The sequence below is a fragment of the Scomber japonicus genome, chromosome 6 (genome assembly GCF_027409825.1).
Source record: "Scomber japonicus isolate fScoJap1 chromosome 6, fScoJap1.pri, whole genome shotgun sequence".
Lineage (NCBI taxonomy): Eukaryota > Metazoa > Chordata > Actinopteri > Scombriformes > Scombridae > Scomber > Scomber japonicus.
Window position 1 is genome coordinate 1,654,954 of NC_070583.1, and position 27,165 is coordinate 1,682,118.

The 27,165-nt window shown below is 39.8% G+C and overlaps 1 protein-coding gene and 1 pseudogene across 1 annotated transcript in view; one reads left to right on the forward strand and one right to left on the reverse strand.

Moving 5' to 3' along the window:
• Positions 1-7,187: 7,187 nt before the first annotated feature.
• Positions 7,188-11,855, reverse strand: LOC128360752 (uncharacterized; annotated as a pseudogene).
• Positions 11,856-16,804: 4,949 nt separating this feature from the next.
• The window catches only part of LOC128360320 (melatonin receptor type 1B-B-like), a 64,024-nt gene continuing 53,663 nt past the window's right edge, over positions 16,805-27,165 (forward strand). The window contains exon 1 of the mRNA XM_053320724.1: positions 16,805-17,015. Within this exon, the coding sequence (XP_053176699.1) occupies positions 16,820-17,015 (196 nt within the window). The 5' untranslated portion in view covers positions 16,805-16,819. The remainder of the gene's footprint in view (positions 17,016-27,165) is intronic.

Here is a 27,165-nt window from a genome sequence, read left to right on the forward strand (position 1 = left end):
GGACTTTGTCCCCAAAAGGTGGGATGCAAGGTTCCAGGGGTGGATGGCACACGGTTTAACAGCATACTGCACCTTTTTACATCAGGGCTCAGTGAAAAATGTTCAAACTTTGAAGGTGCAGTATGGATTGAAAAGCGATGATTTTTTCAGATTCTTTCAAGTCCGGGACTATATTGGGCAAATACTGAAGAGGAGCAAACAAGGGCAACTGGACGGCATGTTGTTAAAAGTCTTTATGGACGCTTATGTTTTGAACTCTTAGCAGAAAACCATCTCAAGACTTTACAGGGGATTGCAACGAAAGGGGATACATGGTACATAAAACAAAAATGGGAGAGGGAGGGCCATTTGACTTTGGGGGAGGAGGAATGGGAGAATATATGTGAAATACAATGGAAGACGTCAAGCTCAAACACATGGAAAGAGTTTTGCTGGAAAAATCTCATTAGGTTTTTCATCACACCAGCCCAAAAGTGTCATTATTCTAACTCTTCTGATTGTTGGAGACTTTGTGGGACTACAGCAGCTAATCATTACCACATATTTTGGTCATGTCCACTGTTAATTCCTTTCTGGTGGGAAATACATAAAGTCTTTCAGAAAGTGTTTTATAAAGATATTCCGTTTGAACTAAAATCTTTGTACTTCGGGGTTTTGCCATCTGTGAATGGATTTGTGGGGGATAAATATTTATTCCGGATCCTAAGTGCAGCCGGTAAGAAAGCCATTACCAGAAAGTGGTTAAAACCAGAAATACCTACGAGAGAGGAGTGGATTGATGTTATTTATGATATTTTCAGGATGGAAAGACTTACCTTTAACATCAGACTCCAACAGGACATATTTGAAATGCGGTGGGAAAGGTGGATTGAGTTTATCTTGCCAGAAAGGCCATCTTTTGTTTGAGTTGAAGAGTATTGCGACGTCTACAGATTGTGATTATTAGTATTATTATTATTTATTATTTATTTTTTTTTTTTTTTTTGAAAATTTTCAAGGAAAGTATCATTGGATAAAGTGACTGGAGTATCAAGAAAGTACACCCCGTTTAGGTTCTTGTTCAAATTGTTATTTGTATTTTTATGTATTCTCATTTTTCTATTCATTATTACTTATCTGCAGAAATGAGTCCACAAATCTGTTTTATGAAGTGAAACATGTTTAGATGGATGTAACAAGGAGATTGAGTTATGTTAGAAGACAACTGTTTCTTGCTACTGGCAAACTGTGAATATATATGGACTCTGAAAACCAATAAAAAGAGAATTACAAAAAAAAAAACGGCTGCAGCTCATTCAGAACGCTGCAGCTCCAGTTTTAACCAGAACAAAGAGATCAGAGCACATTACTCCAGTTCTAAAGTCTTTACACTGGCTCCCAGTCAGCTATAGAATATAGTTTAAAGTTCTGCTACTCGTCTACAAATCACTGAATGGTTTAGGTCCAGAATACATGAATGACATGTTAGTAGAATATAAACCCAGTAGAGCTCTGAGATCTACTGACTCAGGTCAGATAGTTGAGCCCAGAGTTCAAACTAAACATGGTGAAGCAGCTTTTAGCTGTTATGCTGCACACAACTGGAACAAACTACCAGCAGAACTGAAATCAGCCCCAACTGTGAACATTTTTAAATCCAGGTTAAAAACATTTCTCTTCTCCTGTGCTTATGATTGAGCTCTTTTAAAGCACTTTACATTTTAATCTTTCATTTGCACTCTATGTCCTTTTAATGATTTTAAAGCTAATTTATAATTTTATGCTGCAATCTTATATTTAATTCTCAATTCTAGCATTTTATGTATGTCTTTCTATTTTTCTGTACTTTGTTTTTATTGTGTGTGTGTGTGTGGGGGGGGGGGGGGGTTAATTGTATGTTTTAATGTTTCTGTTTTATGTAAAGCACATTGAGTTGCCATTGTGTATTAAATGCGCTATATAAATAAAACTGCCTTGCCTTGCCTTGGTCAGAAGAAGGGATCTGTGAGTTGTTTAAGTTTAAATGTTTCAAAAATATACACACTGAAATGTCTTTCAGTGTGTATACCTGTGAAGGTGTTCTGTTTGTGAATTGTACAGATAATCTTAATGTTAAATTGTTTTAGTAAGAAACTGTACTGTGAATGTTCTAAGTAAAACTTGAGATGCTGAGGTCATGCATTCTTTTATCCACTAAATACTGATGTTCTTGACTGTTAATACTGTCCAGCTTATTGACACAGTTTGGATATGGCTTGTGAAAATGTTTTAATAATATGTATACCCACGGTTAAAAAAAGAAAAGGTGTTCTATACAGCACTTCAAAAAGTTGAGGTCATGCATTCTATGCACTAAATATGGATATGAGACTGTTCATACTGTCCAGCTCATTGCCACTGTTTTGATATGGTAATGATTAAATAACGGTTGGAAATTGATATGTCTTGATTTTTTGTATTATTATGCTAACTAATTATTTTAAGCAGTTTCCATTTTCAAAACAAAGAGACGGTGAATTGGTCAAAATTAATAAAATAGACTACAAACATTATTTTTTCATTTAAATGTTACTTATTTTAATTAAGTCTTGTGTTTAATATGCTGATGTTTTTTACATTGATTTTACTCAATTTCTTAGCTTTTTCTGTAAACGCCTAATGGCTATATATATTTTTTTTTTTACAAAAAAGTGCTGACAAAATCAATATAATGTGGCCAGAATATGAGTTTAAATAAATAATCATATAACCAGTCATTATTAACTTAAATATGATCATTTATGATCATATTTAGTTTCCCTTCACTTCATAGTGGAAGGTAGAGAGTAGAGGTAAGATCGGGCCTAAAAAATCCAGCCCGACCCGACCCAGGCCCGCGGGTATTAAAGCCCGATCAATTAACTTGATTTGCAGGCCCGAGCCCGAAAAAAACAGACATTTTATATTTTATTTGTGAGGACTCAGGAGGAGGAGGAAAGGGAGGGGATGCGTCAGTCAGAGCCGGACAGAGCACTGCTCCGGGAAAAGGGACTGGTTGCGATTTGTGTGATCCCATTTGTGACGATGCCTGTGCATAATGATAACAAATTAAAGCCTGTCTTTTGTAACGAATTCTCCCAGTTAAACAAGACTGTAAGGTGCATATTCTCAGACAAGGAGAGGAACAGGAGCAGGTCTCTGGGCTTCATTGTAGATCACAAGGAAGGGCATCTGAGATACACGGGGTAAAGCCTCCAGAGCGCAGCAGGTTCACTATAGTCTTCGTTACTAAAGGCGGAAACAAACAGACTTTAAAAATCCTCCACTGGAGACTGCGCGCACGGATGAATCCATTCATACATGTTTCTGGACCAGCTACTGTTTGAGAAGTCAGACCTGCTGAGGTAGGTGGTCCAGGGCGGTCATCTCGGTGTAAAGTGCGTATTGTGCGCGAGTTCAGTCTCGGGTCTTGTCCTCTTGAACATCTGGCATTGAGCGCTGCGTAAAGCGCGCGTATCCCGAGCCGTGTATTCAAGTACCCCTGGCCGCGGCCCGCGGAACGGGGCGTGCCTCAACGTTGATCCGCGCCCACATTGAGCCACGCCCCCCGCGCTTGACTCCTTTCGGGCGCCATCTGGTGGCGAATACTATGAACGGCAATGCATTACTTGTGGACAGAGTGACCTATTTATAACGAAACAATGTGTGTGTGTGTGTGCACACATTTGGGCGCTATAAAACATATATATATATATATATATATATGTTTGTTTTTTTAAATTTATTTACATAAGAAGATATCAGTCAAACCAAAATTGAGTGACTTTGAGATGTAACAAAACAGACATATCTAAAAAAAAAATAAAGTTTTATTCAACACCTCTGAATATGTTTGGAAGAGTTCAATTGAAGCCTTGAAATTTGATGACTTTTCCCAGTGACCCAGTGCATAGAAACAGTAAAAAGAAATTATATCTGCATATATATCCATCAAAGCTGTTCACCAACAGGGTACAGGGTTTTTAATTTGAACTCATATGGACCATAGGAACAAAATGGACATGGAATAAGGTACAAAACAGTATGGTGCTGTTGTGAGCATGTGGCTATCAGTGGCTTATTTGATCTCATACTCACAGTCTGTGAGACCTTAGGTTAAAATTAAGTTGGAATTTCTTCCCTTTAAGTAAAATGTACTTCATACCACATCAGCATGGTAAATGACTGTTAATAGCAATGTAAATGAAAAGACAAACAAATGACTGTTTACTGGTTCAGTTATTTTATCCAACCTGGAAAGCATCAAGAAAAATATCAAGATGTACAAACAAACTGAAGGTCAATTCCAAATCATGGAAGACAATAATTCCCTCTTTTTTTTAGTTTAGGACAAGGAAGAGTTTGAGACCAGCTTTGAAAGTCGCGTGATGAAAATTGCCATCGTTGGAGACAGGTCTACCCCTGGATCAGATCACTGGATGACAACAATTGTTGTGGAAGGAACCAAATGTTTGGTTGAGAAGGATATTCCAAGGTCCTGTGCCTTGTTGATGGGCTTAATTTATGCCCTCAACATCAGCTACTGCAAGGAACTCAAATACACTTTTGTTTAAATTTGAGTTTATTTTCTTATTTTGTTTTTGCCATCTAAAGTGTAGCTCAAAATAATAAAGAAGTTAATTGCAAAAGCAGTGGTTGAACTGTCTTTCTTGAAAGCTACTACATTACAAAAAAAACTACAAAAAAGAAGAAAAACTTGAAGAAAATCTAATTGGAACAACACATTTTTTTAATATTGTTGCTACTTAAAAAGTTGTGTGCATTATTATTGTAATTAACTAGACAACAAATAAAACTACTTTATAATAATATGGTAAATCAAGTTGGAGTAACTTAATTTTTATGAGTTATCAACTTAAGAACTTGCCTTTAGGCTAACCGTTATTAAGTAAGCAGTACTTAATAAAATCTTTGACTGAAAAGGAAAAGCTACTTCACTCAAAGTAATATAGTTTGTTGGTTCAATGTAATTTCAAATTAAGTTGTCACAACTAAGAAAGACTATTGGAAACTGTTGCGTTGATTTTTTTTGTTGAGTCTAAACAATTCTTTTTAGAGTGCACCTTGCTGCTTCCATGGTGTCCCGAAGCAGAGCATCCTCCTAATCAAAAATAAAGAAAACAATTATTAAAGTAAGAGTTGGAGAAGTGAAATAAGAAAAGCCCATAGCAGGCAACATACTGTACCTCCTTCCCTGTTCCCAGTCCTGGAATGTTCTCAGCTTCCTTTAGAAAGGAAACAGATTGTGGTTCTTATAGGCGCAATAACAATCTTAGCTGTAAAAAAGTAATAGTAGCTGATTTTTAGTATAGTGGTTTAATGAAAACAGAGAAATGACTGTCTGTAACATGATCCCACCTCTACAACTTTGATGGATGTGTGAACAAGAAAGCTGCTTTGAACAATACCTGATGCTTCAGAAACAGATTCTGGATGCCTGAACCTTTTTGGCGGGACTTCTTTAACATCCTGAAATAAGTGGAGAGGTTTTTATCTTAAAGTAGCCCAATAGTTTGACTATATAATAAATCATCACATGACCTCTCACCTGTAGTCTTTTTTCCTCCCGTCGCCTTTTTCTTTCCCGCAATCTTTCGTCTTCAGATCTTGGTGATTTGAAAACGTACATTCATGATGAAACATTTTATGCTAGTCAGCTGACAGTGAATAAAGTAAAACAGGTGATTTAAAAGGTTCTGATTCAAAAGTGTGATACTGAGGGCACTTACGGCATGGGGAAGTTCTCCAGGAGAACAAGACACCACCATCTCCTTATTTGCAGCATGTTTTCCTTTGTAGAACGAAATGCAGGAAGATATATATATATATATATATATATATATATATATACATATATACATGTGTGTTTTGAAAGGTATTGCCTTGTAGTGTGTCACAATTTACACCTACCTCTCTGAAATCACATTTGGCCCCCATTACAATGTACAGAGCGTACTGTAAGTCAAGAGGTACTGGTTAATATACCGTAATATTAATTTTCGCAAGGATACAGTTTTTCAATTCAAATACTGTAAGCAAACAGTTTACAGATAACAACAACAATATAACATACTGTATAGGTCTTACCATCAAAACAAACACGCCGCAGTTGTTGGAGCACCCTTGCTTTGTCAGGCCCTGGGGTGTGAGCAAGGTTGTTTTTTTAAAATAAAAGAATGGAAAGAAAATAGTGAAAAGTAACAAATACAATGAAGTAATGTCTCACCTGAACATCATTTACACCAAGCATCCTCCAGGAGCCAGGAGAAAGGGTTTGTGCAATATTTCTTAACAAAGAGTAAAGTGTAAGTAAATAAAAGTACAATCAACTTTTCAAAAGCATCCATAAACTCTTAGAACAATATTGAAAAAGAATATGGAAGTTATGGAATAATATGGAACTTAAAAAGAAAAGTTTTTATAATGGGCTTAAACAGAACTGCCCCACTAAAACAAGATACACTGTATTGTTCTGTTTTCATCTGTTTAATGAATCAAATTAGTTGATGCATGGAATATTTATGCTCAAATAAAAACAGAACAATTCATTAAAACAAACAAAAAAGGACAAGTGGTTTAAAACAGAACTACCACTGTCCAGATGGTGCAAGGTGCCCTAAAAACCTGAATAGATCGGTTCCACTCTCATCTCTCCAGCCACTGCCACAGAGGGGATCTAGGAAAAAAAATCTCCCTTGCTTGGGGCCTCAGTATCTGTTAAATGTGGTTATAACCAGATACATTGAGATGCGGAATGTTTCTGAATACTAACAAAGCTAGTGTACATTTAATTATAGCAAAATCTTAAAATCAAGTGTGTAAGGACATAACACAGGAAAATAAATATGTATTTACACAGAGTATCCAGTGTCCAGGTACAAATACTGGGAGCAGAATCCACTGGAGACTGGCTGCATTGTCCTGTAAAAAGACATAAATAAGTGAATATGAAATGCTTAGACTTCACTTGCAAATGGAAAACTTTTTAATAACTTACTGGCAGATGATCCATTGGGTTCACAGATGATGGTGGAAACCAAGTTGTAGTAATGTAGCTGTTTCCAGCAAACACATGCTCTACTCTCTATAACAGAAATAGTTTGCTATATGTTACTGTCAAAATATATTGATTATTGAACTGTGCTATCCAATCAATTTAAATAAATGTTTCACAAGAGCTCCACTACCTTCTCAATGACTTTTAGACAGCAATTCAGGATCTAGTAAAACACATAAACACAAATTATAAAAATATTTTAAAAGTATTACATAAATGTGTCAGCACAGCACATTCTCTATGCCTACCATCCCCTCAATGTCCCGAGCCAAACCAAGATTCCAAAAGTCAGAGTGCGTGAGCACAAGGTGCTGTGCAGGGTTTTTAGTTTCATCCAAGACCTGTGAAAGCTGGTGGAGGAAAACAAAATTAATTAAACATTTGACTATATTGACATATATAGATATTCACAGTGGCACAATGGTTGACTTTACAAGTTGTCCCTGGGTGTCTTGGAGTTCCTGTCCCCAGCATGCTCTGTTTGCTGACAGCTTATGGAGACTAGTGAAGTCTCCTTGAGGTATCTGCTCACTGTCATCAATTACTAGTGAAAAAAGCAACAACAGAAATATAAAAATTAAGTGTAAAATGTAAAATTTCTGCTTTGATTCAGATATAACTTATAGCAAGGACTCACACTCTTGAGACTCTTCTTGTTCTTTACTGTTGTCAGCTACCCCTGTTGGCATTCCAGCCAATGGAGAACAAGCTATAGGAAAAAAATATAACATACATTATTGCCTAAAGATAAAGATGTAGACAACAAATGTGCATAAAATATTCAATAACATACCGACTACTCTTCCATGGCTGTCACACTGCATTGCAACATCTGAAGGAAGAATTTTGCTGTATTGGTCCATAACCTTTTGGTTCTTAGCCATGTTGTGATGGTGGACTATATTTCTCTGTAGAAATATATGTGTTGAGGGGGTAGTCATATTCATAAAGTAATTGTTCTTTCTCATCCCCGAGAACAGCTGCTCAACACACTGGCTGTTGATGAGACCAGCAAGCTCAGGTACAAGCTCCAGCTTTCTCAAAACCTCTCTCGGGTCTTTGCTGTTGCCCTGGTGGAACACGTCGTTCAAAGCAAAATGCTGTGAGGACCCAGTGAGAGGGTGACCATCCTTGTCAGCTGGCACCTTACAATTTTTGAGCCAAGGCATGTTGACATGAGCCTTGCCCTCTGAAGCCTGCTTAATGTTCTCTGGGGTGGGATCCAGTAACCTTCCTTGAAAAGGGGCAAAGAGTCCTGGCTGCCTGCGGTTGCCATGCTGTGCCAGCCCCCTGGCATAATCGTACACTGATACATTGGGAAAGTGTTTCCATGATAGCAAGAGATCCATAAAATCACGTGGACTCTCTGCTCTTAGGTTGAATTTGAGTGAATACACAACCCCACATGGACAGGTGATTACAGCCATACCACCTGTGAGACAACAGAAAAAACACAGTATAAGTAATAACTGACATTAGGAGCATGGCTAACCTACATAACTACATAATGATACTATACATTTTTCAACAAGACAAGATATAACAAGTTGAAATTATCTTTGATGTAATATTAGTTCACTCACCAGAGGCACCCCACACCTTCTCAAACACCTTATTGTAGGTGACTCTACTAGACATTTTGTCAGACAGTCTTATGACAAGATCCACTTTGGACCCTTTGTCATCCACACCACACTGTTTGCACAGTGCCCTGATCTCCTGTACCTGTTGTGAAAATGCATTTCAGTTGATCATGTCAATAAAGCAAGACATCATTTTTGTTGGCACAAAGGGGTGGATTTTGCATAGTTTCATCCACTAATTCACCTTCAAGTTCACAAGTTCATCCGTGAGCCACTCTTCATCAATTTTCTCATCATCATTAAGGTTTTCACCATCTCCATCATTAGGTATTTGGGGGCTTTGCTTTTTTTCAAGTTCAGTGTTTAAGACTGAATTTGACCTACGGGTGTGTGGGCCAATCCAAGGGGCCCAGTGATGGTAGCTTGGGGGCACAACGAAAGGGTTCTTCCGACCACCTTTGATTAGGATGTGATGAGAATTAGCTATTGTTACCACAACATTTAACACATATTGATATATTTTACTTTCAGTGCAGCTGTTCTCGGGCTGTTCTGTCTTTTCACATGACTTACATGGAATTAAACCACGACTGATCATTTCTGTGGCCACAGCATCCCAGGAGTTGTTAATGTCCACATGACCATCATAACCATCAGGTGGGCTTTGGATTTCACTCACTGTTAGAACAATAGTTTGTTTTTCATAATTCAATCACTTAAAAAAACATGACATGACACTTGATACAAAAAATGCCATCAGTGTTATTAAAGGACGTGGTTAATATGACATTCCACTTCCACCATAATTGAGAGACAGAAGAGGTGTTGTATAAACAATTAAGATAAAATATGTAAAATAACAGATTATCAAACTCACCTGGCATATTGAAAACGCCTTTCTTGTGAAGATCCATCACAACAACCGCTGGGTTGTATCCACATGACACACAACTGTAGGTGTAGTCGTGGTTTGTAAGGGCTTCGAAATGGAGGTACGCTTGAAGAACTCTCTCCTTGTTTGGGAAGGAGACCTTCTCTGTTTTTTCTATTATTTCAATTACCTTACTGATGGCTGTATGCGTCTGGAAAATTATGAACACAGGAATATTCTGAGGTTATATCACCTTTTGTTAAATGGTAATGTCTATAGTGACACAATTATAATAAAGGAGGAATCAGAAAGGATAAATATACATCTAATTATTACTTGGTTATTATTATATAAGTTGAGAAGTTGGTCACTCAAATGGATGTAAAGAACATTATAAAGAAAATCCACTGAACCTTACAGCGAGCAAAATACATTGAATGACATGCCCTCACCTGTAATGCATTCCTGATCATCAGGCACAGGTGCAGGGACAGGATTATGTGGTCATCAAAATTGTGGAGACCATCCTCCCACTCCTGATATCTGTACACCATGCCACAGTTCAGGCATGACTTCCTGTATGTTGATATCCCTAAAAACACAGTCCAAACAAAGGTCATGTTTATTGTTTGCTTGTCATTTTAAAATAGTAGAACTACTTATTATTTCTCATTTACATATATATTATGTAACCCACTAAATGGTATGAACACAAGACCATAGCAAGACCTGTGATAGTAGTACCAACCTTCAACTACACCTGTGCTGGTCAGGATCTTGCCTTTAGACGTTATCAGTTGTTCACAAAGTGTGTATTGGCAATCTACACACATTTGGGAAGGTATTGTTTGTTCTTCCCTCTCTTGACGCCGTTATAAGATCTTGGGGTAGATCTGCAGGGAGCTTTTTTTTGTGAGGAGGTACTTCAGCATCCTCGCAATGCTTCTGTCATCTGGACAATTGTCCTGCTCTGTGGTGGCCTCAGTGGGATGGGGCATCTCTGTCTCTGTGCTCTTCACCTTGCGAAATAGTTCCCTCTTCGTAACAAAGAGGTGCCATTTAGCAACAGCTTTGTGTGTGCAAGACTGTCTTGGCTTGGAGCAGGGACAATGCCAATTGTTCTTTTTTGTGTCATATGACACAATAACTCTCCCCATCTTACTGTAATAAGCTATTTTAGGCTCATACACAGAGATATGAAATTTGGATGGGGGACCACCCACAGTCAGATGCACAGACAGCAGCACACCCTCTGCATTAGCATTTTTTTTGAAAATCTAAGAGATGAGCCTTACGCTCCACACCAAACCATTTATTTTGCACCATTGTGTCCAAGGCCTCAGCTGTAAGGGTCACAGTATGATTGTCAGCACGTGGGCAATATAATAAAGACATTAAATGTTGGCATTCATAAGGCAACCTAATGAATGAATAAGGCTCCTTACTGCAAAGTCACCATTCAGACGGCACTGGTTGACCTCACACATGATTTTCTGTGTTGGACCCCAAGTATTTTTTATTACATGTATTGGTGTTGCTGGACCAAAAAAAGATTTTTCAACAGCAAACACACCATGCGCAATATCCACACACTGAGAGGCCAAAAACCTGTCCTTCGACACTGTCTCAAAATGATGGGTATGCTTTCGCTTACAGTGTGCTTTGAAACTTTTTTTGTTTAAAATAATTTTGCAGTGGGGACAAGTAATTTTCTTGTTTCTTCTGTGTATTGTGTGACCCTGCTGTGTAGGGGCAGCTGAATGGTGGGCCGGGGCAGCTGAGTGCTGGACAGGGGCAGCTGAGTGCTGGGCCGGGGCAGCTGAGTGCTGGACAGGGGCAGCTGAGTGCTGGACAGGGGCAGCTGAATGGTGGACAGGGGCAGCTGAGTGCTGGACAGGGGCAGCTGAGTGCTGGACAGGGGCAGCTGAATGGTGGGCCGGGGCAGCTGAGTGCTGGACAGGGGCAGCTGAGTGCTGGACAGGGGCAGCTGAATGGTGGGCCGGGGCAGCTGAGTGCTGGACAGGGGCAGCTGAGTGCTGGACAGGGGCAGCTGAGTGCTGGACAGGGGCAGCTGAATGGTGGGCCGGGGCAGCTGAATGGTGGACAGGGGCAGCTGAGTGCTGGACAGAGGCAGCTGAAAGGTGGACAGAGGCAGCTGAGTGCTGGACAGAGGCAGCTGAATGGTGGGCAGGGGCAGCTGAGTGCTGGACAGAGGCAGCTGAATGGTGGACAGGGGCAGCTGAGTGCTGGACAGAGGCAGCTGAATGGTGGGCAGGGGCAGCTGAGTGCTGAGTGTGGGCCTTTGTTTTTGTATGGGCTTCAGCATGCTTCTGATCCTTGTGTGTGTCTAAATGTCTCAAAAATTGTGCTCTGTTTATGATTGTTGCTGCACAATAGCAGCAATGAAAATGTGTCGTTGTTCGACAAGGCAAGCCACACTTGATCATTGTGAATTCTGAAAGAAAGGCATTCGTTTCAAAATAAGCAGACTTTTATTGGACAAGATACAAACAAAACATTTTGAGACCACAAACAACAGTTACATTAAGGGACAAAACAAGCAACAAAATTACAAAACCTGACCATGGCATAGAGCAGACAAGGCATGTCCAAACTACTCCACAAAAGGCTATGTGGCTGCAGGCCTTTGTTCCAACCAATCAAAATCACACAGTCTGACTGTCTGAAGACTGAGATTAGTTGTCACAGAGGTCATCACACGGAAGTCGCATTTTTCCTTGTTAAAACATGTTTATTGGTGTTGGACCTCAGTAGAAACTTGCCTGAAAACCTGGCGTTTGAAAGAGGCTAAGGGACCAGGTTAGGGCTACTTAAGTCAGAGAAATGGGAGGATGGACTAATGGACGCAAAAATAAAGAAATGGGTAGTCGGACAGAGATAATGCACCCAGCCACACCGGCCCTTTGTGGAATAGTTTGGAGATGCCTGGGGACACTGGATCTCTGGACAAGGTGACTGGTACAAAAAAAAGGGAAATGCAGACAAAGTATACATAATTAAGGAGTTGGGGAACAGGTGGAAACAATCAAGGCAGGAAGAAAAAGGAACAAGTCAGTCTGAAATGAGAGGAGAGATACATTTCCAAATAAAATAGAAACATTGACAAAACAAAACATACATAACTGGATAGACAAACAATATGTATGATGCACCTCTGTACTTCACTGAGGAATGGTCTTTTATATGATAGTCCACCATTTGTTTTGCAGCCGCATGGTATCTACAGAAAGGGCAGTTGAATAGTCCACTGTTGGTGCATTGATTCACGCTTGGTGTATCACCTTCCAGCAGGATACTGGTGTGTCTCTACATATCAGAGAGGAAAAGAATAGACACAAAAGTAATTAGAAATCCACAAGACCAATAATCTTAAAGAATTTTTAAACAACAAATGTTTATTCATGGATGCTAAGGGTTGTCTCCGCGAGAAAGAACAGCTGACCGTCTACTAACATGACAGCTGCAGCTGGACTGGGACAAATAATCAGCCGTGGATTGTTGGCCCAGACTGGCCCAATTGGCTTTTTGCACAGTTTCACTACCTCCCGAGGAAATAAAGGAGCAGTATTTAGTTCAGGAAGTAGTGGAGCTGTGTATTTTTTTCATATAGGCTACCACTATCGTGATTGTTCTTCCAGATCCTGATTTTTTTGTTTTATTCAATAAACACCAGCACTTACTCTTTATCTTTCCTGTAGATTACTAAATATTTTCATGATATTGATTGATTTATTACACATACTCTGATATTAGATCTAATGCTCATATGATCTTTTAGCCTATTTATCACAGATTAACTGATTTGTTAAACTTGCGTTTCTTTGTTAATAGGCTTGCTACTTACCATGTAATAATTAGCCTATCACAACAAAATAACAAATAAATAAAAGTAGCTAAATAGTGAGTAAATGAGACGACTGAGAAAGTCAACGCTAACCTACTACAGCATTTGGAAACTTCCGGTTTTCAAAATAAACGAGGACTGTCAAATCGTGATAAAAACACACGGCCTGGAAGCTATTGAGCTAAAATATGCATATGTATTTAAAATTAGTGTAGGAGCATAGTACAACGCTTGTTTTATGAGACACAGCTTTTTCATGAAGTTTTGGCGGTCCTCGTTTATTTTGAAAACCGGAAGTTTCCACGTGCTATAGGTTAGCTGGTTAGCTTACTTTCTCAGTCGTATCTCCGTCTATTTGCAGTCCGTAATCTTTGTTGGAGCAGCTGCTTGGCTGCTTGACTTCATACAGTCTCACATCATAGCAAACCGTAGCCTACACCAGATTACGGACTGATAAGAAGAACTCAGAATACAGTGGATCATCAAGGTGTAGAACCAAAGCCCTATATTAGAACGTCTCTGGTAGAACGCAAATACAAAGCAACCTACCCAAAAATAAAATACTGTTACTTTCCTTCCTTGTAAGTCACAAATATTACAAACATTGCAAAATAGCACGTCAAAACAAAAGAAGAAACCTTGCTTACCTCCATTTTGCAAACTGTGATTACTCTTCCAAAGCCGGGTTTCTTCTGACTCTTCTTCTCGCTCTCCACACATTCTTCTTCGGCGGTCCAATGTGGGGGGTAGTGGGCGTGGCGCAATGTGGGAGTGGGTCAACGTCTCAACGTTGAGGCACGCCCCGGTCCGTGAGCGGCGGCCAGGGGCTTCTCCGTGTATTTGGTTATTACAGACTTCAGTCAGCAATGGCTCGTGAAACAACAACTTTATTAAAAAAAAGTTAGCGAGAGAGAAGCCCGGCCCGACCCGACCCGAACGTAATAATTGACATTTTGGGCTCGGACTCAGGCTCGGGCTTAAGATCTTACCTCTAGTAGAGTCAGAGTCAGTGCGTCGTTATCCAATCCATTCCACTTGTTCATATAGAGCACGCCCACATCACTGAAATCCAGTCCACGTTTTCCCTTGCACTCGGTACCTGGGTACCTGCAGCATGTGTGTACCAGAGCGGAACACACAGAACCGACTACAGCATCATTAGGAGAAGAACGTGAACAAGAATGGATAGCCTATACGAAATTTTGTCAAGAGAGTAAGTATTCATCACTGCTGATAGTAACAATAAGTTAGCTCCAGCCCCCCAGCTAACAGCAGAAAGTCCCACATAATTACCAAATGCTCCCTGTTTGACAAATAAAAACCTGGCTTGCAGCCTTGCACACTCTGTAGGAGAGAGCCCCCTGTACAAGAGGCAGCGTGAGATGCGTGCTATATAGACGATCTCTGTGCACGTCTTACCTTTGTTGTTTTGCGGTCAAAAGTTACATTTCAGCTCTAAAAGAACGCCGCTACTTTAGCTAGCTAGTTAGTCTGAAATGCACTGTGAAGGTCCTGGTTGTTTATAGAGTTAGGTGTGCACTCTTTTTTACCATATACTATCTTTGGGGTGACTTCCTTCTGGAGCATCAGCTCCAGCATCAGATGCACACAGTGAAACAAGAGCTGAGCTCATTCACGTATGATTATGTGGATAATAATAATAATAATAATAATGACAATTAGAATGATGGATAATAATAATAATAATAATACACTAATAATAATCCTTCACTCCACCACCCCTATTGACCTGTAGGAGTCAGGGCAGAGGAGCAGAGAGAGTGAGAGGGGAGAAACCTCTACTATTGGAAAGGTGAGTCTAAAGGATTTCACAGGATAGAGTCATTTGTGATGCAGACAGTCTTGGAATTTTATGGAACTCGATATGAATATGAAATGAAACATTTCAGTCCAAGTGCACCATATAAGACTTATTTAACTTGAGCTTTTATTTAGGAGAGTAATGATTGGAAAGTGGAGATAGCCAAGAAAGATATATAAGACAAATTAGCCTGGCCCAAATATTTTCATGAGTACCTTAACATAACTGTAATTTATGTAATTAAGTCATATTTTTCAGGGCTTGAAATTACAACCATTTTAGTCACATATGTGCCCAAAATATATTCTGTGCAACTAATATATCAAAATATTTGGGAGTAAACAATTATTGTGTACTTTGTGAGAACACAGTGCTCTTTTTTTGCATACAGTTTTGGATAATACATGTGGGCTCTTAATGAATAAGAAGCATTGGTTAAATACGGCACTGTAACTATGTGGATGTTTTCTTTTTTGTTGCTGTAAACATTGTTGTTGTACTGTGTTAGAAATGTAATGGTGGCCTAAAACATTTACACAGTAAAGTGTCTGTTAAATCTGTCCAAAAGTGGAAAAGCAATTTCTTAGTTTTTGTTAGCTGTTTGTGAAATTAAACGTTCGCTCACATCCTGTGCATCTCCTGGGGGCTAAGCCCCCCCGTCCTTAAAACCTAGTGACGCCCCTGGTAAACGCAACTTAATCTTTTTGTATACATCGAAATGCATATTATTAAGTTCTCCTTACTCAAAATACCAATTAGTTGACTAAACTTACAAAAAGTGGTTGGAAAATGTTGCCTTATTTTTATTGAGTTAGATCTAAGCAACAGTTTTTACAGTGTAGTCAAGGTGGGAGGTATGAGTACGGTGTATGTGAAGGCCTAGTACAAGATCCCACAGTCTGCTATGGCAAACACCTGACACAATTAGCCTACCAATTCAATGATTCACAGAACACAACAGATAGGCTAAAATCATTCAAAATTTGTGATTTTTAACATCAGAATCACAACTCAACTCAAGAACAGAAATTCAAATAGATGATAGATCATCCTCCTCTTATTCCTATTTGAACATCAAAACCTTGCAGTGGAAAATGCTTACTGAAACAACTGGATGACTTTTGCAATAGTCTGTCACAATTACAACAGTGAAAAAAAAGCCATCCTGTACGCACTACAGTACAGACCGCAGCATGCAAGAGGAGATTGAGCCAGTTGCCTGTAGTCCCATAGACTAGATGTAGGGAGGGGGGGGGGCGTCTGGAGAGGAAGATAAGAGGAGCGATGAGAGGCATGAGGTTTGGAGAGACAAAGCAGAGGAGGCAATAAGAGGTGGAGGAGGTTTTGGAGATTCAGGCGGTTCACCTTTTCTCTCAGCATTCAGGCTCCCTGAACTGTCTATGGCTCTTGACGGGCTGCGGTCCGCTCCAGGTGGACTGTCAGCGGCTCCCGACTCTGACGAAGGTTACGCGGCTGGACGCAGTATCAGCGCAGAGAAAACCCACGGCCACAGAGGGATACGACTGACATCTTTGGCTGTGAAACAGCATGCCAGCCATCAGTCACACCGACCGCGGGATGTGAAAGAGGGGTAATAGAGGCGATGGACATGCCAGAGGATGAGTCGTTGTTAAAGAACCGGACTGAACACGGGCCGGAGCTGAGTCAGGAGGCAGCGCGTCCTGCATGGGCAGTCACGGCGCTGGCCAGTGTTCTGATCTTCACCACTGTGGTGGATGTGCTGGGGAACCTGCTGGTCATTGTGTCCGTGCTTAGAAACCGTAAACTCCGAAATGCGGGTAAGAAGCTAAAAGCTAGGTATTATTATGGGCTACACGTTTTTGTAACTACCGGTGTGTGTGTGTGTGTATCTGTGATCTGTGTGTGTGTGTGGCTAAATTAATTAATTGAGGTAAATAATTGGTTTAAAGTTATGGTAAGTTTAGAGTTATGTTAGGGTTAGACAAGTAGCTGTGATGGTTACGGTTAGGACATGCTAAGTCTCCAGGAAGTGAATGTCAGTCAATATAGGCATTATGGAACTATCAATGCTTGTGTGTGTAAAAAATAACAGACACAGAAGAGCAGTTTGTTGACAACAAAGGTACATCCTGTTAGAAATAAAAATCACATCACAATAGCCAACCTGGGAAAGAATGAATGACATTCCACATTTGTATGGATCCAGCAGAAATGAAGTAGCTTCAATTCATCCACACTCTGTCACTGCTAAACTGAATGAAATGTTTTCAACAGTCTGCCTCATCCATCACTGTCTCACCAACTTGTAGGTCAAATGGAACAATTTCTGGTTTGTATATAGGTTCATTGGCAAAGCTTCCAGCAGGTTGAGGGTTTCATCTAAATGTATTATAGTTCATAAAAAATATTTAATTTAATTAATCAGGGTCATACAACCTGTGTATGTTTGAAGTCCCCATTTTGGTCTTACTCCAATTGCATTCCATCTTCCATCTTAAAAGAGGTTAACTATATACAGTATATAGCTGTTGTTTTTTTAAATCAATATTTTTTATATTTAGTAAATAAATCATGATGTGGGCTTATTTGGAACACACATGGGCTTAAATGGTGTCACAGTACCATTTAAGCCCATTCCAGATTTTTGACTTTTTTCTTAAAATATCTTGATTTTATATTCCAAAATCTACATGAACTAATGAATACATTAACCCTAACAGCTGAAAACATTGGTTAGAAAATGAGAAAAGTCATCAAAAAATTATCAAATGTAATATGTTACATTACTTTGATTAAGTAATTGAAATAGTTACATTACTTATTACATTTTTAATAGGGTAATAATAGGGTAACCCATTATATTTCCAAAGTAACCTTCCCAACCCTGACTATGGATCAGGTCAGGTCTACATAGCCAAGGAATAAGTTACTACTGTAGAGTTTACTTTACAACAAAATATTACCTTCTCAGATTGTTGTAAGTGACACTTTCTGTGTGGATGGTGAGATAAAACAGTAGCCTCAGTTATGTAGGCTCTAGAGCAGGGGTGCCCAAATTCTTCTCAGTGGAGGGCCAAAAATGAATCGGGGTGGAGAGTCAAGGGCCAAAACTAGAAATTGATGTTGCAGTGCGTTAAATTAAATATGCCTATGATATAACTGTGCAAATGAGTACCACTTGTTTATTGAATAATAGTAATAACTGCACAACAACTTTACTTTTTTCCTTATAAATCACTGGACTGTACATTAATTTCATCTGAAACATTAACCATTCAGAGCAGAACATGCTCAAAAGAAAAAACAAAAGTGACAGACATTTAAGCCTTGGCTTATAAATTCATCTGTGCTTGAGTGTGTGTCTGTGTGTTTTCATTCAAAATGACCTTATGGGACAAAAATGCTACAGTACACATCACTGCCTTGAACAATCATTTTAGGGCATACAATCCTCAGTGCATATAACATGCAGAAGTCCCATCAGTTGGAGACATGAAGCCTGCCCTTGGTTATCAGGCTCCAGCTGGCTTACTGACAAAGTGAGAATGTCATGTAGGTGAGAGTCAGAGAGTGAATTTCTCAGTTTGCACTTATTGAGATTCAACAGGCTGAAAGCCTGCTCACAGACGTATGTACTGCCAAAGAGGGACAGCATCACCTGTGCATGTTTGCGGATCTTGGCATACCTGTGTGCAGGAACACATCTGTAAAAGTCCTGTAAGGGAAGCTCTCTGAACTTTCCCTGGAGGTCTGAATCAGACTGGAGTTCTCTGGCTACATATTAAACATACTGCTGTGGAGTCAATTTCTGTAAAAAAGTACTGCTGTTCCCAGTATTTTTTAAATGTTCTCTTATCAGTGTGCCACTGCCTCCCACGCTCCATCTTAGCCTAGCATCTTCTCACTCTCTGGTCATCGTGTTCCTGCCAGATTTGAGGTGACGGGAGCTCAACAGCACCACCCTACCCCCAATGTAACACAATGTTAATCTGTGGTCATGAGGAGAACTGCAACAATAAATAACAGATATTCCGACCGTGGGCAGTGGGAAAATAATAATAATTAAAGGTATTAAAATTTCGAGCAAGGGCAGCGGGCCAAAAATAATCAGCCAAAAATTGCCCCAAAATTGGGCAGCCCTGCTCTAGAGTATGTTTGTAGCTTAGTGTTAAAGTTAACTGTGGCAAGTGCAGTTTGACACTAGCACTGTGTCTCAAATGGAGCACTTACGTGAGTGCACCAGAATGTAGTGCGGAGTGCGCACTGAGCACTTACCTCTGAAGTGCACACTGTCGTGGGTAAGTATTGTTTCAAATGGAGCACTGGCGTTTTGCACTTAGCGGAAGTGACGGGCTAACAGCTGATCGCGATTCTCCGACCCGCCAAAATATCTACGGTATTGTTTACATTACAATGGATTTCCTCCTGCTTTTGCTTGCCTTTATTTACCCCCTGTTACCCAAGTTGAGGCTACGCCGAATCCAACGTGATCGTAGGATCCTCCTCCTATTGGCGGAAGCTGAGATGGTACGTAACCTACGTTATTTTAATTGTTTATTTATGTATGACCAGCGTAGCGCGGGTTTTAGGCTTACCTTTTCAGGCAGTGTGTCCAACGACGTTTGTACAAAGTTTCATCAATACATGCACTAGTCAAAATAAAGTTCATATACGTTTTTTGCATATCACCATACTTATTGCAATTAAATGCCTTTTGTTGCCCACATTAGTGTAACACTGTACCGTGAGAACTAAACCTCATGCTACACACTTCATAATTAAAAGCACCATCAGCATACATACCGGTATTCGTGTGTGTGCATGTTTCTCCCATACCCATTAGTATTAAAGTGCAATTCACACCAGTAAAATAGCTTTTGATACGCAGAAATATATATATTCACTAAATGAATGTATTGTTTCATATCTATTGTAGTCTGATGTTTACACATTAAGTATTTGACAAAAGATAACCAATTATAGTTAGAAAATCATCATAGTTACAGTATATCACAGTAAGAGCAATCTAATAAAAAAGTAAAGAAGAGGCTAAAACACAGGGATGCAGCAAACTTTAGTATGTTTTATTAAAATAAAAATTCTCTTGTTACTTCACAGCGGCGTCCCAACCCCAGGCAGTACTGCCAGCTGAATGTGTCAGTACCACTGCTGGCACGATATTTCGACGGCCACAGTGACCTGCGGGTCGACTTCCGTCTCACCAGGGAGTCCTTCAATGCCCTAATGGCTGTGCTGGGGAGGGAATGCTACCATGGTTGGGGCCCTGAGATCGACACCTTGGTATTTCTTTTCTGGCTGGCCAGCGCCACTTCTTACCGCGTCGTTGCCCGGGCTTTTGATATGCCCCGGGCAACCATCCACCGGGCAGTGCACAGGGTGAGTGCGAAGATCGCTGCTCTCCTCTATGACGTGGTCCGCCATCCCACCGCAGAGGAACTCCCTCGCTTGGGTGCCCGCTTTGCACGCCTAGCCGGTTCTGCTGCCTTTAACAGGGTGGTAGGAGTGATTGATGGATGCCACATCCGCGTGAAGCCCCCTGCAGAAGAAGCTGCCTGTTATTTTAACAGGAAGCTATTTCACTCCGTCCAGCTGCAGGCCATCTGTGATGACGGTGGAAGATTTCTGGACGTGTTTGTGGGATATTGTGGGTCAGTCCACGACGCCCGAGTCCTACAAAATAGCCCCATCTACTATGAGCAGTCATACCCCCCCGCAGGATACTGCATCATTGGAGATGGTGGCTACCCCTGCCTGTCACGCCCCATCTGCCTCATGACACCCTTCAGACAGCCTGTGAGAAACCACCTCCAAGCAAAATACAACTGCTACCTGTCAAGGGCGAGGTGTGTGGTCGAGAGGTCTTTTGGGGTCCTGAAAACGAGATGGCGGTCCATTTTCCTCAAGGCTCTGGAGGTGGAGGTGAAGTACGTGCCGGAGGTCATTGTGTGCTGTACTGTTCTCTCCTCTGATGCTCTCTCTCCATCTCTTCCATGGCTGCCTCCTGCTGCTTGTTGCTCTCTTTTAGTGAGTTTAAAATGTCCTCCACATTGCCTACCCGCCGTCTCTTGGGGGTTGACAAAGTGGAGGTAGTCTCCCTCTCCACAGAAGGGGGGGGTGGGGTCACTGCCACCTCCCGGCTGGATGAGGCAAAGAGAGCAGGAGGGGTCACAGACGGCCTGCTCCCTATTGCCTCATCCATAAGGGTAAACCATTTCCAAGAGGCGGCAGTCACCCCACCCCCCTCCGTGCTCACCCCAGTGCGGGGACGCTTAAGGTCCTGTGAAAGACAGCCAAAAATAACATGCACTACAGTTGATGGTCATATAATTTAAATATTGTGGTAAAGTTCTTTAATTTCACAAATTAACATGAATAATGGCTGGAAATATTTCACTTACTGTCTAATGAATCTATATAATGTACGAGTTTCACATTTTACATTGAATTAATGAAATTTAAGAACTTTTCCACAATATTGTAATGATATGACTAGCACCTGTAATATCCAGACATGACTCAGTGTATTCACATGCACACCAAAAGAAACTGTAAGTCACTGTAAGACTATTGTTGTTACACATTCTGATTACCTAGAAATGTAAACACTTTTAAACATTTCCCTCTCCTTCCTCTCCCTCATCTCCCTATACAACCTCCCCTCCCTTACTATTCTTTCCATGTAAACCTGTGGTTTTAATTATCAGTTCCCTATATGAAAGTCAAATGAATGTAAACCAATACAAAAGGATTATTAGTGACCAGTTATATCCGGTTATTATTGTGATCATATAAACATGCTCAACCAGTTGTTTACATAGCCATACTATTTTACTGTACCTGGGCAAAAATCTCACCTCATGAAAATATCTCACCTTGTATTTGGCCACCAAATTCTCCCACCTCTTCTTCACCGCCTTTGGCTCCACCCTCCCCTCAAGGCCTCTCTCTTTTAAGAAGACACTGGTGAACACAAATTGGCAGTTGATATGAATGCATACATCATGTAGGCCAGGGGTATCCAACAGGAGCTACCCATAGATCCCCTTCTGCTTAAGAGAAGCTCTCCAAAGGGTCAAGAGAAATGTAAATAAATATGATGACATGGTCATAAGGTAATAAATCTGTCAACATCAAAAAGTTAGTCTAACATCTTGTCTGGTATGGTAGATAATTATCCCAGTTTCACTATTCTCTGGTGAAAAATATTGGAGACCCTCTGATGTAGGCTATATGATTATGGGTACTTTGTAGAACAAAAATACTGCATTATGAAAATGATGTAGTCACAAATTACAAGAACCAAAAAGCTTACTAACTCTCATGCCCACATTAATTCAACACTTACCGTAAACAATTTGGTTACGTTACTGTTATACATGTATACAAACCTGTAGGCGTCCGTACTGGCGTTGCGCTTCCCGGTGAAAAGACCCACATTGGCCGTCCGCCACAAAATGACGGCCCTGGTGTCCTCATCTGTCCCTGCAACATCCGAGATACCTCGACTACGTTAAAAACAAGACCTAGGATAACCAAGTAAATACAATAATACTACAACACAATGCTGAATTCGCCAGCACATGACCTAATTTTGATTTCGTTGTGACAATCGTTTAATCAAGCTTCAACTGTCTCCCGTTGCCATGGAGATTCAAAACAAAGCAGATCGAGTAAGCCAGAGTCCGCACAAAAGTAGTCACATAGCGATATTAATAACAGTTTTATTTTAAAGTTTGTCTTCTTCTTCTTTCACATAAAAAATGGATTATCATAAATAGGCAAGTGAAAGTTCCTAAGTGAGAAATATGTGTTTTGTCTTTATGACCCGCTCCGCCCGCACCCGCAATATTTTTAAAATATTGAACCCGAACCCGCCCGACCCGCGGATAAACCGCGGATATCCGCGGGTCACTGATAGATACACTACAACATTGGACGTTTACAATATGCATCACCTAATGTTATCAAAAACCGCTTAACCAGCTAAGAAACAACTGCTAACATTACGGTGTGCTAACTGTACTGAGTCGGTAAGATAGCAAACGCGAACAAGTAAATCATAACTTTCGTCAGAAAGGGAGAGAGGTATACAACATACCGTTGTATACAATAGTAAAACAATTTCATTATAGTTACTTACATTTATACGAAGCAGTTGCCTCAGCCTCCACCGCTTGCATGTCGCTGCTGCCCGCCATTATTGACATCTGAAAACTGGCCAAAAAGTCCCTCCCCTTCCGCTACGTAGGCAAAATGGCGTCCGTTTAGTGTGAGTAGTGTCCATCATCTCACACTGGATTTTTTGTCCGTTATGAGTGCACCATCCGGGTACTTTCAGAGCACTGAGTTTTCGCTTGTTCTTCAGTGTGAACACACTATGCCCTAAAACATAGTGCTTGAAGTGTGCAAGTGCGCCATTTGAGACACAGCCTAGGTGTTCAGGTGGGTTAGTGTTTATGAACCATACCATGGTTATCACAACAGCTTTAGTTCAATTCCTTGCATGTCATATCTGTCTCTGTCCCTATGTTTGCTGTCTGTATCCAGTATTGGAAAGCAGCTTTTACTGTACTTTCAAATAAAAAATGGAAGTACTTTTGGTTCCCAAAGTGCATGCCTTGAGGATGGGTCAAGGGTGCTACAAAATCTTTCATATCATTGTATGTTTATTGTGCATTTTTAATATAATTTAAACACATTAAATTGAGATGATTTACTTTAATTAGATTTTATGTTATGTTTTCACAGTATATTAAAATATGGGAAGGAACAACAACCACTCCGTTAAATGTTTAATATGTACCTCAGCTAATGATAGCTTCTGATTTGTGGCTTGGACGTTTCGAAGGTGTGCCACAGTAATGTTGTGGTCGAAAAAACCCCAAAAAGGATGGGGTGTACTGCTTCACTTGAGTTGTTCAGTTTTTTGTTACTTTACACTTTTATTCCAGTGTATTTCAAAGGGAAATATTGTACTTTTACAATACAATACTACAATATCGTATTTTACTTTTTACAGCACTATAATGAAATGGCAGCTATAGCTGCTATTTACAAAATGCATCATTTTACGACCCCTCAGATTTAACTTGTGACCCTTTTGGAGGGCCTTGATTCCTAGATTGGGAACTACTGGCTAAACTATACCAAACTACTGATAGAAATTAAAACCAGCTTCACCTCACCAGAACAGTAAAATGTTGCTTACTTTGAATGATTAACTAACTAAGAATTTCATGTAATAATATGTTGAGAAAGGGATCTGAATACTTTCTCCACCACTGTCTGTGACTCAACTATAAACAATGCAAAACACCAAATAAAAATAACTAAAAACAGACTTGACAAAACTAAATCTTAACTTATTAACTGCCTTAGCTCTTTCAGAAGCTTCCTGCGGGAGTGGAGTTTGCTCTATTGTCTTGAGGAAAGCTTGTTTCTCATTGGTTAAAAGCTTTGTAAAAACCTAATAAGTGGCCATTGAGTATCTTGTACCTACTGCTTAGCACACAATCATCATGTCCTCAATATCCTTTCATAAAATTGAGGGATTTATTGAACAAAAGGTTTTTAAACACAAATACATATGGTTGGTTGTGAAGACTCATTGTGATGTATTCTAGACTAAAAGTCTTTGTTTGATTGTTTATAGTTGAAAATATGGACTTTTATTTACATTTCTTTATTTATGATTTATGACTGCATTATTTCTAAAAGCTAACTCCAGCCTGAAATCAAGTGGGTGTATGTAATCAACTGTACTGCACTGTAACGTTTTGACAAAATGTAATGACTACCAGGGGTAGACAATAAGGAAAATTTGCCACTGGCCCGACTATTGTAACCACTGGCCCAGGTCAACGTCAGGTATAGATCCCAATAATCATGAAAAAGAACAATTCAGTAAATGGCTTTTCTTTCTTCAGCACATAATAGGCTGTGTGGAACATGTTTCCCATTTGTTTTTTGAACCCTGCTGCCATTTCACTATTGACATGCACACAAGCTAACACAGGAGATGTTACATTCTCTGCCTACTTCTTTTTAAAGCAGTTTTGGTGTGCGATGCTCTTTTCATGAGGGTCAAAGCCAGTAGCCCGCTCTGCTACATGGCCCTTGTAGAGTGGAGAACTCCTCAAATAAACAAGCAAGAAATAAAAAAATAATTTTTACTGCTCATCCTTTGTAAATATATGAAACTAGCCACTCTACATTTCTATAAAGCAAGTGTCTATCGTTAATTGCCTGTTAAAATAATTGCATCCAGGGCTTGAAATTAACTTTTTGATCTACTAGCCAAGTGGCTAGTAGATCAAAAAAGTTACTAGCCAACCAGATTTTTTACTAGCCAAAACCAAAACGTTGCTTTACTATTGTATTTGTATTTCATAGGGGTGTGACGATACACTCAGCTCACGAGACGAGGCACGATATTGGGTTCACAAGATCAAGACGAGACTTTAACTGTATTTTTAAGAAAACTTCAATGAGGAAATAAATGACTGTTCTTTTATTTGAAATTCACAAAATGGAATTGAAATGTTTTAACTAATCATCTTATAATGAATCACTTCAGTTCTACTTTCTAAATATATAATTATCCTATGCAGTTTGCAGCACTGTAAAAGGTTTCCCCATATAGATATTTTATATATTGATAATTTTGATATTAATGGAAATAACAACCATAAATACCTAAGTTAGATAAATCACAAATACAAAAAAGTAAATTATACAGAGTAGAAACAATTCTAATATATAAAGATAAATTAAATAAAGAATCTAATTCTCACAAATTATAACATAAAATAAAATAAATATAAAATAAATAAAACACAGAAATAAAAGTAAATTGCACAAATCCTGTATCACATAAATACACAAGTAGAACAAAATATAAATTGTGTTATAATTTGTTAGTGTGACTAATTTTACTTTTGGCATCATTAGTCTTCCATAGCTGCGCTAGATTCCTCCGCTGCTCCTACCTCAGACTCTCAGTGTAGAGACCTGAGGTTAACCTGCTCCTCTCCTCATCTCATACTTCTGACTGAGATCTTCTCAACAGGTAGAAGCTGTAACAAGCTTAATGATCCACGAAATACACGATATCAGCAGCTGCACTGAGCGGCCGCACGCGTTCTGTGGGAGCAAGCAAGGTGTGTTTACGTCCCAGGGAGAGCACAGTCTGGTTGCATTGACGGCTGTCTTTGATCGGGATCACGTAAAGTATTAGCGGTATAGTTACCGAGACGATTTAACACAAATCATCGCAAAACATTGGAACCACGGGGAATTAATGTGAAGTTAGATTTTTTTTACTTATTTTTCTTTTTTGTTTTTTTTAAATCAAGGGCATTATTTTTACTGGCCCCATCGGGCCAGCGGTTGGAGCGTTCTGGTGGCCCTGACGGTTTTAAAAGTACGTCGGGCCACCGGGCCATTTATATTGTCGGCCCCTGACTACTATAGCTTCATTAGTAGTGAGAATAAAATTCCAACGATGATTCTGTGGTTGATGCTAGGTCATTAAAAGTATTCTTAGCATTTGAAAGAAAAGGTCAGAAGATCATCAAATCATGGTTCATATCCGTGAATATTCATAAAGAATTTCATGGCACCCAAGTAGGTGTTGAGATAGCTGCATTGGATGCGCAGATCAGCTGACAGACCTATATCGCCATCCTCAGGCCATGCTGCCAGCAGAGAGAAAAGGTTTTCTTTACACTGCATGAGATGTTCTAATTAGAAATGTCAATATATATGCTGCATGAAGTCACTCTGGTGTGTCCAAATCTTCTGTTTGGGAGAACTTTGTGGCAGATTGACAGAGATTGGGTTGAATAATTCCTTATTAGGGATATCTGATAATATTGGCCCTCCGATATATATCAGCCGATATTTACTTATAAATGTAATATCGGGAAGTATCGTATTGGGTTCTTA